Source organism: Lutjanus erythropterus, chromosome 7, assembly GCF_056507025.1.
Source record: "Lutjanus erythropterus isolate fLutEry1 chromosome 7, fLutEry1.hap2, whole genome shotgun sequence".
In the NCBI taxonomy this organism is placed as follows: domain Eukaryota; kingdom Metazoa; phylum Chordata; class Actinopteri; order Lutjaniformes; family Lutjanidae; genus Lutjanus; species Lutjanus erythropterus.
The window spans coordinates 28,704,528-28,721,080 of NC_139323.1; the positions used below are offsets into that span (position 1 = coordinate 28,704,528).

Genomic DNA, 16,553 nt, shown 5'->3' on the forward strand with positions numbered 1-16,553 from the left:
ATAACAGTGGGCTAAATGAGGAAGCCATTTTTAGCCCCTCTATCCCCCAGTCTCCATAACAACTAAAGAGCAGCCAGGACTGACTAATGGTCTGAAGAAAGATTGAGAGATGGAGGAAGTGGGGGATGAAATGACAGAGGTGGCAGAAGGCAGCAGAGGGAGTGATTGGAGTAAAAAGCAGGGAAAGGGAAAAGATAAAGTAGGCAGAAGTGTTAGGTCTCAGGTGAAAAGGGGAGAAAATCCAAAGGGGTTAGTTAGAGGTGTGAAACTCACGAGGATGATCCTATTTCTATATTTGTGTGGATGATGGTGTGCTATTTTAGTCTTTCTCTCCTTCTCGCTCCCTTTCTCCTTCTTTCTTCTCTTAATTAAATCAGATGACGCTCTGTGTGTCTGCTAACACTACAGACAGGACTAATTCTCACCACTGTATCACAGGAATGTAATTGGCTCTGTGTTGCTGTTTCTCCAGCTGTGTGATGATCAAGCATGCCATCATCTTAGAGCAAATTACACCACATAAAAACAAGGTTTTTTTAACATTGTGCTGCACAATCATATGTTTACAGAGCTGCAATCCTTTTACAAAATCAACCTATCAGCTACCGTAGAAATTCCTCTTTTATATATCGCTGCCTTCATATTTGTCTTCTCTTCATGTTCAAAATTAATTTAAATTGTTGTTTTTAAGTTGGGTTGCATGAGGCACTTATCCGTAGTCATTGTATTACCAACAGTAGGTGGCGGTCAGCATGAGCCCAGTTTGGAGAAGCAGCAGAAGTACCATGTAGAAGGCCAAGCAATGTGCTGTGTGCACAGGGTCAGCAGCAAAATGAATTTTAGCCAGCCAAAGAAAGACCCACTTTAAAAAGTCTGTATCAGTTTAAGTATTTGTTACATGTAGAATGTTTTCACCACTTAACCTTGTCATCAGACAGCCTTCTCCAATGGGAAACCACCATAATATTAGCCAAATATTGCTGTCTCCAAAGCGACCAGACTCCTTTGGCAAAAACTGCTACTAACAGAGCACAGGGGTTGCTGGTGTACTGCTACCTCGGTTGGTTCAGTTGTTTTTGTCATTGCGTGACACTGATGGATCTGAACTAACCTTTTAAAACACTGAAGATACACAATAACACAACCAAACTAACCAATTGAGGCAGCTGTGGACTAACAACTCATGTGTTCTGAGTAAAAATGACTGTTTTTGCCAAAGGAGTCTGGTTGTTTCAGAGAGACCCTCTCCACAGCTGTACATGGCTTAGCTTCCTACACTGTAGGGCTGTAGTGGACTAAAGACAGTTTGGTTTGTCTTCAACCAGTCAATTTGTTGATGTGCAAAATAATCTGAATTAAATCAACCACGGTCCACTGAGTGACCTATAGTCTAAATGGGTGCTCATCAAAGTTGCACTTTGCTGTTGACAGGGTAGGAAATTAGCACAACCTTTGTTGAGAAAGCAGTCTGACGGAGTAAAATCTACACACATTTTCATCAAAAATAAATGTTTTCTCATCATTTGGGGTTTTTGTGGTTTCCTGTTTTATTTTGAAGTTCTTATCTTCCCTCTTGTTTCTGGTTTCACTTCCTGTCTTCGTCTTTTTCCCTCCTTTTTTGATGACTGTTTGTTTTCACTTGCTCCTGATTGGTTTCTCTTTGTACTTAGTCATGTGTCTGTCTCCCAGCCCTTGTTGTGTTTTCCTGGATTTTTGGGATTTCTACCGACTTGATCTGGATTTTGGATTTTTGTCTTCTTCTATATTCCCATAAGCCTGATTTCTATATTTTTTTTGCTATTGAATATCTTAAACTTTTTACTACTAAACATAACACAATGAAACACTTTCTATCCTCTCTGCTCTTCTGTTCTCTGGGTCTGTGGGCAGATGTAGAGATTTGTGTTGGTTCTTGAACATATTTTACAGAAAAATAATCTGAATTATACCTTTAGCAGTCAGAAGACAAGTGGTGTGCACTTACAGTAGTAGTTCAGTATAACCTGAAGTTTTGGGGAAGGAAAAGGGTAAATCTTATGATTCTCTGAGGTCAAGGTCTTGAAATAAAATGCTGTTCCATTCTCTCTTCTTGGCAAAAACATTTCCTCAACTCCCCAGTCTCTATTTTCCTTTTGTTTTTACCTTACTTCTCCATCAATCTCCGTCTTTCTCTCAGTGAGCATCCAGGTGAAAGGGGAATAAATGTGTGTTCAGGTCAGTGGAAAATGGAAAAAACAGAGGAGGAGTCAGAGGTGCGAGTATAATTGGGAAGGAGGTTGAAAAGGAAGAGCGAGATTGGAGCAGAGGAAAAGGGGGTTATGGATGAAGAGCAAATATATGAGGGTTTGGAGAGGAGAGAGAAGCAGGAGGGCAGACTAATGAGGAAGCAAGGGGAGGAGATCACCAGACACTGGTTTTCTTTTTCTCATCTGTCTGAGGGCTGAAGGCCACGGAGGTGTATTTAACAGGCGGAGACAAAACAAGACAAAGTAAAAATGGAACTTGTGAAGGACTCTGGCTTTGTGGAGCAGATAAGAGGTCGATGTGATAGTGCTGTGTGTGTCCACGCATGTGTTCGTCCATGAGCTTCATGTCTTTGCAGCCTAAGGGTGTCCTGCCTTCCCCTGATGGAGCCGCTTTCTTTGTTCGCCTACTAAATAGCAGTTGTCACAGCCGTCCTCCCACACGCAGGGAAACAGCCAAAAGCCCCCAAAAGCATCCCTGTTGTTTCCTCTGTTTTCTCTGCCTGCTGGAGACCCTCACGTCCTCACTCTCCATATCTAAGCGCTGCAGCCGTCCTCCAACAATGTGTGTGATGGCCTTACTGTATTTATGTGTATGTGTGTGTGTGTGTGTGTCCCCTTTTTGACACATAGATTATAAAGCGTGAAAATTGCAGCATTCATATGCATCTGTAAGACAGTGACAATCCTGCTCTGTGTCCTGTGTGTGTGGGTTTGTGTTTACCTTTGTAGGATCCTGGCTGCGGCAGGGACACACATGAACATCTCAGTGGACCTGAGGACTCTGAGGGCGGTGCGAGTGCTGCGACCTCTCAAACTGGTCTCAGGCATCCCCAGTGAGTACTGCGTATGATTACATCAACTTTTATTGCAGTAGTCGTTGTAGGTTTTCCCTTCATTTCTGTATTTTTTGCACACAGGGCCAAGTCAGCCAAACCAAAAAAGACAATTATACAGCTACACCACATGCTGTTTCGTGGTTTTCCTGGCACATGCTCAAGCAAATTTTAGACGACCTCCTCTGTCAGTCATCAAATTGGACCCATATTAAATCAAAGGTTGTGATTGGCCGGACAAAAGCCAGGGTGTGTGGAAATCTCTCTGAACATGAGAGTGACCAGGCATATCTGCCAGAGCCAAATGAAACATGAGCTTGCAGATTTATCTGATTTCAAGGCTTTGTTTTTTTTTTTTTTACACAAACTTGAACATTTTATAATCTAAATTAAATCAAATACATTTTTTTCCCAGAAAAAACATGTCTCTGCTTCTTAACAATACACTCTCTCAACTTTTTTTATTGGGAAGTAGGTACAATAAAATAAAATGAAAACTATATGCATAGTTTGGTACATGTGAGAGTGAAAATATCCTGCGACCCACCAGCACCTGATTGCGCTGTTTAATGCTTTTATTGTAGCTTGGTGCATTCATAGATGTCTTCTGAATAGTATGAATAAAGCTTAAGGTAATTAAGTAAACAGTGATGTCCGATATTTCATTCCAGTCCAGTACTAGCATGAGGCGTTGGTCTAACCTCAGGGCACCACACAGGCCTGCAACTAATCATTGTTTTTCAAAAGTGATTCATCTGCTGATTATTTTTGCAATTAATCAGTTATTTTTTTGGTTTGTAAAATGTCATAAAAAAAAGTGGAAAAAAAGCCCTTCACTATTTTTTACAGCTCAAGCTGACATCCTCAGATTGTTTGTTTTGTCTGACGAACTGTTAATCAAAAGATATTTAATTTACCATCATAAAAGACCAAGTCAACTAGTAGACATGTGAAAAGACTAAATATTCACATCTGAGAAGCAGTGAATTTGTGATATTTTTGCTTGAATTACTTGAATGATTATTGAATATAATATAAAACCTTGTTGGTGATTGATGAACTAACTAATCATTTCATCTCTACCTAAAAAACATTTTCTTTCAATCATTGTAATCTGAGGTTGAAATGTTACACTTTATCACGCACGTGTTTCACACACTTGAACTGTGCTGGTCACTGTGTGCTCTGCCTCCAGGTCTGCAGATAGTCCTGAAGTCGATCATGAAGGCCATGGTTCCTCTGCTGCAGATTGGCCTGCTGCTCTTTTTTGCAATCCTCATGTTCGCCATCATCGGCCTGGAGTTTTACAGCGGAAAACTGCACCGCACCTGCAAAGAAGAACCTGGAATACTGGGTACACACATACTTATTGCATTTGTCTTTTTAGCACATGCGTACACGCTGCATATTGTGCAGAAAATGAATAGTGACGCTTATTAAGATGCTTTTCTGTACAGGATGTGTACAATATGTATATCTATATGTAAAACTCATATATAGAAATCTATTATTTGAACTCAGTTTGAGTTCATGCTGGTAGTAAAGACCTGAAACTGAGCGTTTGAAGCAATCTCAAATATTTGTCGATGTATAATTACAATAAAAAATATTTCTGTGCCCAACAGATAGTACACAAATAAACACACACCCAGTATTTCACACCGACAGGAAGTCAAAGAGATGTAAATATAGCAGTGTGTGATTTAGTCCACATAAGCAACTGGTGAATCCATTATTCAGTTACGTGTACTAAGTCAGTGATCCAGCAGAAATACACACACACACACATACAGTACATGTGCAATGATTCATATAACTCCATTTGTTCTCGTAGCCAATAGTGACATCCTGTGATTACTGTTATTCAGATATTTTATTCATCGTAAGCCAAGATCTCATTTGAATTGCATTGCAACAGGAAATTGTCTCAAAACCTCTTCCACATACTGATGGCATGGATGCAACAAAAGAGAGCAATTTGTAGAAAGGGCTTGAAATGGTCGTGAATAATTCATAAATGCGAACAGATAAAAGACTCATTTTAGAACTATTTTTGACAGCAAACTGCTCCACGGACCACAAAAGCAAAGAGTCGGACTGAGCTCATTCTATTGCTGTTGTTCTCGTGTGTGTATCTAATGTATGTGTGTGGCCGTGTATTGTGTACGTAGCTCTTTCTGTAGATGTTCTGTTGTCTTAATCAGAAATGCATACACACGTACAGTACAAACAATGGCACGCCAGGCTGCACCTGGAGGCTTGATCAAACCAAACTGACCACGCTGTCCGGTATAATTAAAACCAACAATTCAGTGTGCTACAATGGCTCATTGTACATTCACAGCTGTCATTAACCTCCGAGCTGGTCTGTCACACTGAAGCTGAATGAACAGTTAGATAACACACACACACACACACACACACACACTCACACACAGACTGGGGTGAGTATTTTCTGTCGCTCAACAGTCACGTTACTGCTCAGACAGACACTCTGCAACAGGGCATCAGTGCTCACTGGGTACATGGATGGGTTTAAAGATAATTTATAGGACGTCAGGGGTGAACTTCATGAATTTTGTTAGTAGTGGAGGGTAAGTACTGACACTTGACTTGACATTAAGACTTTTTTTTTTAACAGAATATGTAAACAGAACATTTTTTATGGAGCCGTTGATGGAAGTAGCTGCAAGTGACACACGTCATCTTTCTAATCTCTGTTGAGGGTTGTTGTGTTAACATTACATACAACCGTCATATGTGGTTGGTTTTGACACCTGCCGTCACAGTGACAAAGTGATTTACAGAGTTTCGTGATGGACAGATAGCTAGCTTTACTTGTTGCTAAAGTAGGCTAACCGCTAACCCGCTGCTAACTGTAGCTTGCATTACCAGTTAGCTCGGATAGCCATGCTGACTCAAGCCCAGGGTGCCAGGAGCCAAACCCAGCAAGAAAACCATATCAGTACTGAATTCTCTGTCATTGTCAGTCTCTGAGGCTGTGTTCAGTTGAATGCATGACAGCAAATTTTAGTGATTACCTATAGGACCAACTTTTTGATGTCTGGGAACGTTGCACTTCATTGTACAGGAGAGGGCTGCTGTCTTTTGTTGGGAGTTTTGTCTTATATCAGACATCTAACGTATTTCTGCCCTTTCTTCTCTCTATCTGTGCACTTTTCTGTTTAGAAAACGAGACAGTGGACTCCTCTGAGTTGGAGTTTCCGTGTGGCGTGCGTCAGTGTCCGGCCAACTACAACTGCAGTGATACTTGGATTGGCCCTAATGATGGCATCACTCAGTTTGACAACATCCTGTTTGCTGTTCTCACTGTCTTCCAGTGCATCACCATGGAGGGATGGACCACTGTACTCTACAATGTAAGACACACACACACACACACACACACACACAGTTGTGCCAGTCATAATATTTTTCCGGAACTCTGCAAATTATTGAGGTGGAGCAGTTTCTTGTCACAATTTAGACTCCATTAAGCCCAATAAACAGAGGCGTCTCTGGCTCCAGCACACTGATGGTTGCTGAGTGGAGGTCTGCAACCCCTGGATCCTCCTCACTCACACTGCCTGCATATGGAGAACATGGGCAGGGGGGTTACTGGGTTGTGCTTTCAGTGTTGATACTGCAGAGTGCTGTGTTGGTCTCTGTTTTGCTCTCAGCCTGCCATTTTTATTCCATCTATCCTGAGAAATGTATAACCTGCTGCACCTTGCCACAAGACTTGAATAGAGAGTAGACTCTCTACTCTAACCCCCTGGTTAGGAAGCACCGCACGCTTCAGAATCTCTTAGACTGTAATCTAGGATTAAGGAGTGTATAAGCCTCATCTACGTAGTGTCTGAATATGAAGAACAGGAGGATACTGTCTACTCAAGTCATGTCTCTAACACTGTCTTTATTCTTCCGTGTTTATGTGACATATTGGGTCATTTGTATGTATTTGTATTCATCCAAACCGTGTATAGTTTTGTCATCCTGCTTGACTGACATCTTCAAGTCCTCCTGGTCATCAAAGACTAATGATTTTTAAAGATAGTTTCAGAGTAAGAGCGGGCTGCATCAGAAATGCTGTTGCTCTGTAGGATCAACACATTTTCACTCCCAACTCTTCAAATACAGCAGCTTGGTTGGGGGTCCTGTGCATAAAACTATGATGCTGTATGCAGCCCTATAGTGTCAGTTTTGAATGTCCAGGGCTGCATGATCAAGTTAGCAATAATAAATGTGTAACACCTGGATAGACTTTCAGAATAAATGCACAAAAACTACTTGGTTAGTTTTAGGAAACTTATGTAACTTACGTATGTTATTTAACTTTTTTAAAGTAATTTTTGGTAGTCAAACTTTACCGAAGCGAGTTGTCAGGGAGCTCTGGCATTAAGTAATTTAAAAGGAAATCAGCATTTGCTTTTGGTTTCACAGAGGACACAAGCCCCGGTCTCCTTGGTGAAAGTCCTGTGTTTGTTTGAACCGTCCATCCACCCCACACCCTCCATAGGCAGACTTTCTCACTCTTTATACTATGTCACCTGATTTTGATGGCACATCAAATCTTAACCCTAGAGAAGCATCTCCACAAATAATGCTGAAGGAGTACACATAGTGTAGTTTAAAGTAATAGGACGCTGACCAAGCTGCTGTATTTGAAGCATTGAGAGCGGGTCAGGCTGGTAGGATTGACCACAAGGACAGATTGACTCAGAGTACTAAACAGACATTTCTTTCTCCACCAGCCTTACTTTTAGAGGAAATGTTTTCCTAGTTATCCAACAGAAAACAGCGAAACACTGTATAATGCTGCACCTCATAGAGACATGTGTGCCAATAATGAGTGTTGAAACCAGAAACAGTGTCACTTTCTGCTGTACAGTAACTGTCAGGGATGGCAGAGATGAGATGCTGCACCGTGTTTCATGAGCCTCTGTGTCAGAGTGAAGCAGTGCAGAGCAGGCAGGCAGACATACACAGACAGCAGGTAGACAGAAAGGCAAGCAGTGGCAGGCAGTGGCACCATTTGCTAATTTGATATATCTGTTGCCTGCATGACCACCCAATAAATCAAGTCCAATCATATTCTCACTCTGGCTGCAGCCGAATCACAAGATCCTGCTCAGATAGGAGCACTGTAAAAAAAACAAAACAAATCCTAGTATGCTACTTCTGCTAACAGAGCAAAGAAAATCATTCTGTTCGTGTGAGCGTGGACCCTTCTGAAATTTTCAAAAGTGCAGTTTGTGTGAATACATTATTTAGCATATATATAGCAGGAGAAAGACAACATTAAATCTCAAGATGTTATTATATATAACTAATGTATATACTGCCCCTGAAGCCAGGAAGAAATCTCAGTTATTTAACAGACCTGGAGAACTCCTTACAGTTGGCTTCAATCTAATTTAATGCAGTGATTTTAATACAATTACATAAGAAAATGACAACAGCAAACCTTTTTGTTTTTGATTGCATTTCCATGCAGTGCGTCATTAGGTGGTTTCAGAGAGTTACAAGGTTCTGTAAATGCATATATTGATATACTTTGTAATTTGTACTTCTGAATACTGAAGTATTTTTAAAAGCAAGTACTCTAGTACTTTAACTCGAGTAAAATTTTTACTGAGCAACATTCACTTTTAGTTGAGTAGTTACTCAACTAAAAGTTACTCACCAGGCTGCCATGTTGAATGTAGACACAGGGAATGCTGAGAGGAACTCACATGCACGAACATGTATGTGCACATATGCAAACATGCAACTGTCCCAACTAAAGAAGAAGGACTGACTGACAACAGGGATTGTGTATGTCATTCTCTGTTGAGGAAGACAGGACTCAGCTATATCTTTACTCTGCAAATTGTTGTTTGCTGACAACTGATGAGGCTGAATGTTGTGTTTAGCACCTTAAATGTATCGAGTGCAGATACCCAGTCCTAAATCCTACAGTATTGCAGTGCTGCCATCAGAAAAACTTTCTCATTTTGGTTTGCTTTATTTTTGATGAGATTGGTCAATTTAGTAAACTTTTGTGCATTTTACTCCAATTTGTTTCTTCAAATAGCAGGACATTTTGAAAAACAAACATGATTTGGTACTGGTATTGCCTGAGATATGAAAGAAATGTTTCAAAAAGCTTTTGCAGCCAAACCATTTGAGTGTTTCAGGGCCGGTTTTTAAACACAATATTCCAGGTCCAAGATGCTCTACAGAAGTTTTGGCAAAATTTAATCAAAACAAGATTTAATAAAGAAAGAAATAGATAAATAAAATAGTTAATTCTCCCTCAGGGCCAAAAACTAAAAAAAATAAATTTCTCAAAAAATTCCTAGGCATGAAGTTTTACTATCATGAGGTTCACTGGAGAGCCTGACTCACTGGATGCACACTGTGAGTCTAAGTCCTGCCGTTGGTCACTTGCTCCAAACAGCATCATGGTGTTCCTGTCTATATTTTCAAAGTCGCTGGGAAACAATAAAAAACCTTCTGCAACGTACACGCTGAAAATTGCAATGCTATGAACATAAACAAGCTAATAGCTGTGATGTAGTCAGTGTAATACCAGAGCTCACTTCCCAACGTGCAAATGTTCCACCAAAACAAGTTCCCCCTCAGCACTATTTTGGAACAGCACCATCACTGCATCCTGGACTTCATCACTGCACCATCCAAGATGTTTGTGATTGGTTTAAAGAAATGCAAACAAGGTAGGGTGTTTTTTTTAACTACTTTTACTCAAGTAATATAAAATTCTTGTAGTATTTCCATTTTATTTTTTTCTTATACTTCACTATTTTTCGGAGGGACATATATAGTTTTAACCCACTACAATTAAAATTAGTGAGGTCACCGTGACCTTGACCTTTGACCACCAAAATCTAATCAGTTCATCCTTGAGTCCAATTGGCCACTCAAGGTGTTGAGCCATAAAAACGTTTTTTTTTTTCAAGGTTTTTCAAAAACCGTGTATCACAGAGTTCCTTCAGCGTGCAGCCATGAATGTGCACAAAAAAATTAGTTTGCAAGATTAACTCCAGATAAGATGCAGGTTTAATGATCACACACATACACATGCATACAGGATCACATGATCCCCTATAAGTATGTTTACTTATGATACTTTAAGTACATTTTGATCATAATAGTTTTGGATTTTTAGTCGAGTAAGTAATGGAGTACTTATCCATCATGGTATTGGTACTTTTACTTAAGTAAAAGATCTGAGTACTTCTTCTGCTACTGTTCAGTTGTCTGTAATCTAGAAGTTTTCTTTTACTTGGTCAGTTTTAATCAGAAGAAAAGAAAGAAAGATGCACATATATGTAGGTCATTAGTGTATGATTTTTGCAAGTACTGCTTCTAAACTTAGAATTGTTTTTATTGTGGACAAAAATCACAATTGTCAGTTGTGAAAATATTTGGAAACCAAATGACATCCACAGATTATAAGTCGAGCCACATGCTGGGTATGTAACTACGATGTATTAACTAATTTTTTGTTGCAGTTTCTTGTACCTCAGATTATCTTAATAAAGCCAGGATCATAAGTGTGCAGTCAGTCACACAAACTGCTGTGCCAGGGTGTAATCTGCGGTCAGCTGCCTGCTCTTTCAGTTTTTATTGAGATGGATGAAGGCAGATGATTTGCCAGAGTGATTGTATTATGTCGTCTAAAGTGATGCTGAATGAGCTTTACTGATGAACAGCGGTGGAGGGAGGAAAGAGAGGAAGGACATGCTACTGAAAAAGGACTGCTGACCGTACAGACTTAATGTAATGATGATTATTGTCTTCAGTTTAATCAGCATTGCATACACAGAGGTACACACACACACATACATGCACAGTCACTGTACTGGAGAGTCACACTATGCATGAGTCACATCACACATTAAAAAACTTTCTCAGGTCCAGGTTCTTTAAAGTAAAGCAGAGATGCAACACTCACTGTTTCTATATTGGCTTCATACAGTATACAGAATACCTCCTCTCTCCTCCACACTCTTTGTATGAGGCCATAGCAGATCGATACGCATGATGTCTCTGTTCAGTGCCCCGCCTGGACTCCCAGCCTGGTCACCCGAACACCTACACTTGTGTATTTCTGTCTCGTATCACAGTGGCAGTATGAGTCTGCTCCTGCCCGGCTTGGTTTTTTACTGAATTTAGACTTTATTTTGATGTTTCAGACCGACGATGCCTTGGGCCCCACCTGGAACTGGCTCTACTTCATCCCTCTCATCATCATCGGATCCTTCTTTGTCCTGAACCTGGTGCTGGGAGTTTTGTCTGGGTAGGTTCACATTTCAGTTCACTAGTTTTTCAATCATGCCTGCCATGTTGACCTTTTTCCCTTTATCAACAAATAATAAAACTAGAAGAGTGCAATTATTAAAGTTCAGCTCTCTGCTAGTCAACCTAAAAAAAATATTTGGATCTTTGTAATTACAAATATTTTGATGTGTAACTGTAATTTATTCACATAATTTTTCTCATTAACTGTAATGGATTGCAATTACATTTATTTTGTAACTTAATTAAATGGAACTAGCTAAGTAGCTGCCTTTTTGCAGCCTTCAATCAATTCGATTCAATACAATTTATTTATTCACACATCAAAAATAATGTATAAGTAATTCAATAAATATGTAGTTGCCATTGTAATACAGTGCATGATGGTCACTAACGTTGCATTCAGGTGGTCCTTGTCTTTTTATAGTTGTTATAATAGCTGCACAACTTTTTTTCCAGTAAAGAATCAGGAAACAAGCTCAGACACGACCCTGATGAAAGCAAGAGATTTGGTGAATAAAGCATGGTGTAGATTAGCTGCAGTGCCGGCATCAGTACAAGAGGATTATTTCCCTGTTCACTTCTCCGAACTTGCCAAATCCACCATTTAAATAGCAACGGGCAGGCTCACCTTAAAGGGAAGTGGACATTTGGTTTCATTCATATTATGCACCATTTAAATAGGAAACTGATATTGTACCCCAAATGCACCTGCTGTGTGCACTTTAGACCATGCATCCTACATTACCCATAATGTAACAGGTAGTATGTTTTGTTAGACACTCCTTAAATGGGAAATGCTTGCATTGCATTGCACTTTCTGTTTGTTATGCAAATTTTCTGTTAGGAATTTATATTCCAAGCCCAGACAGACATTACTGGTGATATCATCATGTGTTTTTTTCTGAGACCTGAGTTCCCCTTTAACTAACTTAGGACTGCTCAAATGCACTATTCATTTTGGTGGCTGTTATGATGGACTGAATATTATATAAAGTGGGCACTGATTCACCCTAATTTTCAGGTATACAGTATAGCCCACATCCCTCAAAGGGGCTTGAGCAGTTTTGTTGTCCTGTTGATTTAGGACCTGCCACGCTCAGCTTGAGCACAGACAGTGTAAGTCGCCTTTTCACTGACTGGATGAATGTCTGGCAAACTAGCTACTGTCAAACCAAACAGTCTTGTTTCAGTACATGGTGTCAAAGTTGCTACAGGTTAATTAGTTTTACAGAAAGGTTAATGGGGGATCTATTGTCATTATCTCCTCAGTGAGAGAGAAGAGGCCCCCTTCGCCTCTGCCGTCTCTCCTCTCTTCTTGTGGGTGAATGAACCATGAGATGAGCTTAGTTCAAGACAGCAATAGTTTTTCCCCCCATTGATCATCTCCAAGAGGAATTATTTATCTGTGTGACTATAAATCACTGTGCCCTCAAAGAGTAAATAAATGATTCTGTGGTTTGGATTGTTTCTGCAGGGAGTTTGCCAAGGAGAGGGAGAGGGTGGAAAACCGCAGGGCCTTCATGAAACTGAGACGCCAACAGCAGATTGAGAGAGAGCTCAACGGCTACCGGGCCTGGATCGACAGAGCAGGTGGCTTTAGTCTCAGTCACAGCTCAGGCAGACCAAGGATTTGGCTCTTGATGAGAAAAGGAAAATCGATATTTCACTTTAAGCATTAAGTCTAATCCTGTCAATTGGGGAATGAAGCACTATCTGATGTTTTCTGTCAGCTGTTTGTTTCACCACAATTGAGACTTAAATATAGTTACAAAAGATGCCAGTATATCTCTTTCCATCTGAGCTATCATCTGCTGCTCGTTTTTTCTGATTGTGGTTTTTGGCTTTCCAGAGGAAGTGATGCTTGCCGAGGAGAATAAGAACGCAGGACCTTCTGCCCTCGATGGTAAGTTAGCAGAGATTTTTGTTTTTCCTGGTTTCATTGTGCACATTTTGTCTCTGTTATCCTCACATGGCTTTACGTTCTGTCTCTCTTCAACTGAATCAGTTTAATGCTGGCATGCAAATGTGCTTTATAAAGGGTGTTCAGGCATATTCTGTTAAAGACTGTATTATGCAGTTGTCTGCACTTTTTCAGGATACAGATACAGTAATAAAAATTTGTTTTGCAGTAAAGTTAAATTATAATTCAGTCTGGTTCATCGTTCTTAGCCATACTAGCCTCATCAAGGCTCTTGATGATGTGAGTCAGTCCACCACTTTGGTCCAGACTGAAGTAGGCTGTGTCAACAACTGTAGGACAGATTGCAATGAAATTTTGTTCAAACATCCCTGGTTCCTAGAGGATGAATCCTACAGACTTTGGTGATCCAATGACTTTTCATCTAGTGTCACCAGCAGGTCAAAGTTTTCACTTATCCAGTGAAATATCTCAACATCTACTTGTTGGGTTGACACAACATTTTGTACAGATTTTCTTGTTTCCCTGGAAATGAATCCCAATAACTTTGCTGATCCCCTGACTTAAAAGCTAATACTTTTTTACAATGCAAAACCACTGACAACATTATTCTCACAGTCTTTGACCAGTTTCTGGTCCAAGTCCCAATTTTCCTCCAAACAACTGACTTGGCCTTCAACAATGTATTGTCTACATCACCTGTTTTAGCTATCATTGCTCTCAGGTATATGTCAGACAGAAGAATCAGAAAGAGACATCCCATTTTTTGGTCACATTTGGGATCCAGACTTTCATTATAATAAAATCCTGCCAGCTGATTAAGCTTGATATTATAGAACGGAATTAAATATCAAAAATATTGCACAATCATTTTAATTTCTGATTTCTTCAGGGGAAAAACATATTGAATTGTACATGCTTTATTATTGTTCTCACCCACCCAGTATCAGTAGTAGTATTAGTATAATTATTTTTACCTGTGCGTGTACCTGTGAATTTATATAAATAGGCTTTATTTTTTACCCATTACCTGCAGGTACCTGACCTGTTGCAGGACTCTTCCCTTACAGGAGTTATCATGTCATAAATCTTAGCACTGTCATTCTGAGCATGTTAGCATGCTGATGTTAGCATTTAGCTGTAAGCACCATTGAGCATACAGCCTTACAGAGCTGCTAGCGTGGCTGTAGACTTGTTGAAATATTTCTACTGGGGTGGAACATTGAAAATAATTGAGACTTGACCTCAATTGTAAAAAGGATCCAGTATAATATGTCAGTTCAGGATATATTGTACTGCCCAGATTTCGCTGCTGATGTGGCGTACACAGGTCACTTACACCATTACATTGCTCTCTACAGCTCTCAATGCCACATAGAGAGAATTAGCATTGATAGTGCTAAGCCTGCCACTAGACACGGTGCCCCACAGACAGCTAAGTGCCAGCTCTGACCCTCTCAACTCTACTTTGACCTTTCCTCCTCGCTAAACCAGCAGGCCTTTTATTAAATGTTGATTGATTGGCAGCTCTCAGGAGGCTCCCAGAGTGGAGTACAGGTGGTGCCTATGGTGAGAACCGTCCGCTGTTCTGCTCTCTACCTCTCACCAACTTCACCACCCCATTTGCCATACACGCACATTGCCACTCAGATGCAAACATACGAACGCTTTGACATAGAAAAAGGAAAGCAAACACTTGTTTGTTACGTCTCTATGTCACTTGAAGTACAAAGGCACTCTGGCAAAGTAAAAATAGATTAAATGGTTCACATCTGTAGTAAAACAGGTAGCTGCTCCAGCTGTTGTGATGGTAATACATGCAGAAGCTCTGATAGCTTTGATTAAAAAGAAAGGTGGCGCACTGCGGTTGCCTCAGCAACCATTGGTCTGAAAAGGCAGCAGTATGTGCTTCTATATGTGTGTGTGAGTGTGTTTGTGTGTTGACAGGACTCAGTGTTCCTGCCTTTAGCAAACACTCCCGTGTGTGTGAAATGGCAGCAATATTGTTGTGTATCTGTGTGTTTCTGTGTGTGTTTGATCAGTGGCTTATTAAAAAAAAGTCCCCAAGCAAATATTGACTGCAAGTAGATTCAGAAATCACAAAGGTAGCGGGAAGGTGTGAATGGGGGTAGGATGGGATGAAAGGTAATCATAAACACATCAGTCAATGAAAAGGTCAAAACATACTCATCACGCTCACTTCAGCATGTGTGCACTGCACGACGTGTATGGCAGCACTTGAACACAGCTCACATAAATGAAGAGAAAATGCATGGACCGTCAAGTCGCCTCAGAGCATGGTTTGCCATGACAGAGATCATAAAATAGCAGCAGAAGGTTTGCATTCACTTGTTTGGATCATTACACCAACATTAAATGATCATTTTTATCTCATTCAGCTGTGGAGTTAATGAGTTCAACTTTCCTTCTCAGCTAAAACTTAACAGACATTAGCTTGTCTTGCAGATGATCCTCACTGTGGTTTCTTCTCATCATTTGCTTCATCATTATATTTTCTCTCCATCATAATTTTGCACACTTGCATACTGCCTGAGTCTACCTACAAGTGTCTAAAAGATGTATGGGTTTTCATGCACAAGGCAGTTTTTTGGGCCATGTTAAAGGACCGGTGTGTAGGATTTAGTGACATCTAGCGGTGAGGTTACAGATTACAAACAACTAAATACTGCTTGCCTCACCCTCCCCTTCAAAGCTCATTCTTAGGTATTTTCAGGTTATTATACACTAATGAAGACAGACTTGTGACTGTTATATTGCATTTTGCCATATTAGATCCATCTAAATCTTACACACTGCACCATTTAACCTACTACAAAGAACTTTCATATTGTGTTGATTTTGGAGGACAGAAGTGATGGTGTTTCCACTGCCATAACCACAAAATATGCCATCAAAAATGAAATTATCTTAAGAAAAATCTCCTCTTGTTTCTTTTTAACTAGCTGATATAATTTTGTCAGGGCAAATGTAAACATAGGCTCTGGTCTGCGTGGTGAAAATGGTTTCATCTGATTTCAAGGAGAATCTGACCCAGGGGGCAACATAACTTTATAGAAATAAACAAATATTCCTGCTGATAGTCCTCTTTGCTTATGTAGGTCATACAGAGGCTTTTCATAACCATTTAAAATCTCTGGTAACATTTTATTTGAAGGGGTGTGCATAAGACTGTCATTACACAGTCATAACCATGTAATGACACCTGTCATGACCATGAAGGAGTCTTTA

At 40.1% G+C, this 16,553-nt stretch overlaps 1 protein-coding gene across 1 annotated transcript in view; it reads left to right on the plus strand.

Moving 5' to 3' along the window:
• Window positions 1-2,318: 2,318 nt before the first annotated feature.
• Window positions 2,319-16,553, plus strand: part of LOC146324170 (voltage-dependent R-type calcium channel subunit alpha-1E-like) — a 59,889-nt gene continuing 45,654 nt past the window's right edge. Inside the window, exons 1-7 of the mRNA XM_084723431.1 lie at window positions 2,319-2,413; window positions 2,976-3,079; window positions 4,275-4,433; window positions 6,269-6,459; window positions 11,281-11,384; window positions 12,861-12,976; window positions 13,236-13,289. Coding sequence (XP_084579557.1) covers window positions 2,319-2,413; window positions 2,976-3,079; window positions 4,275-4,433; window positions 6,269-6,459; window positions 11,281-11,384; window positions 12,861-12,976; window positions 13,236-13,289 — 823 coding nt within the window. The remainder of the gene's footprint in view (window positions 2,414-2,975; window positions 3,080-4,274; window positions 4,434-6,268; window positions 6,460-11,280; window positions 11,385-12,860; window positions 12,977-13,235; window positions 13,290-16,553) is intronic.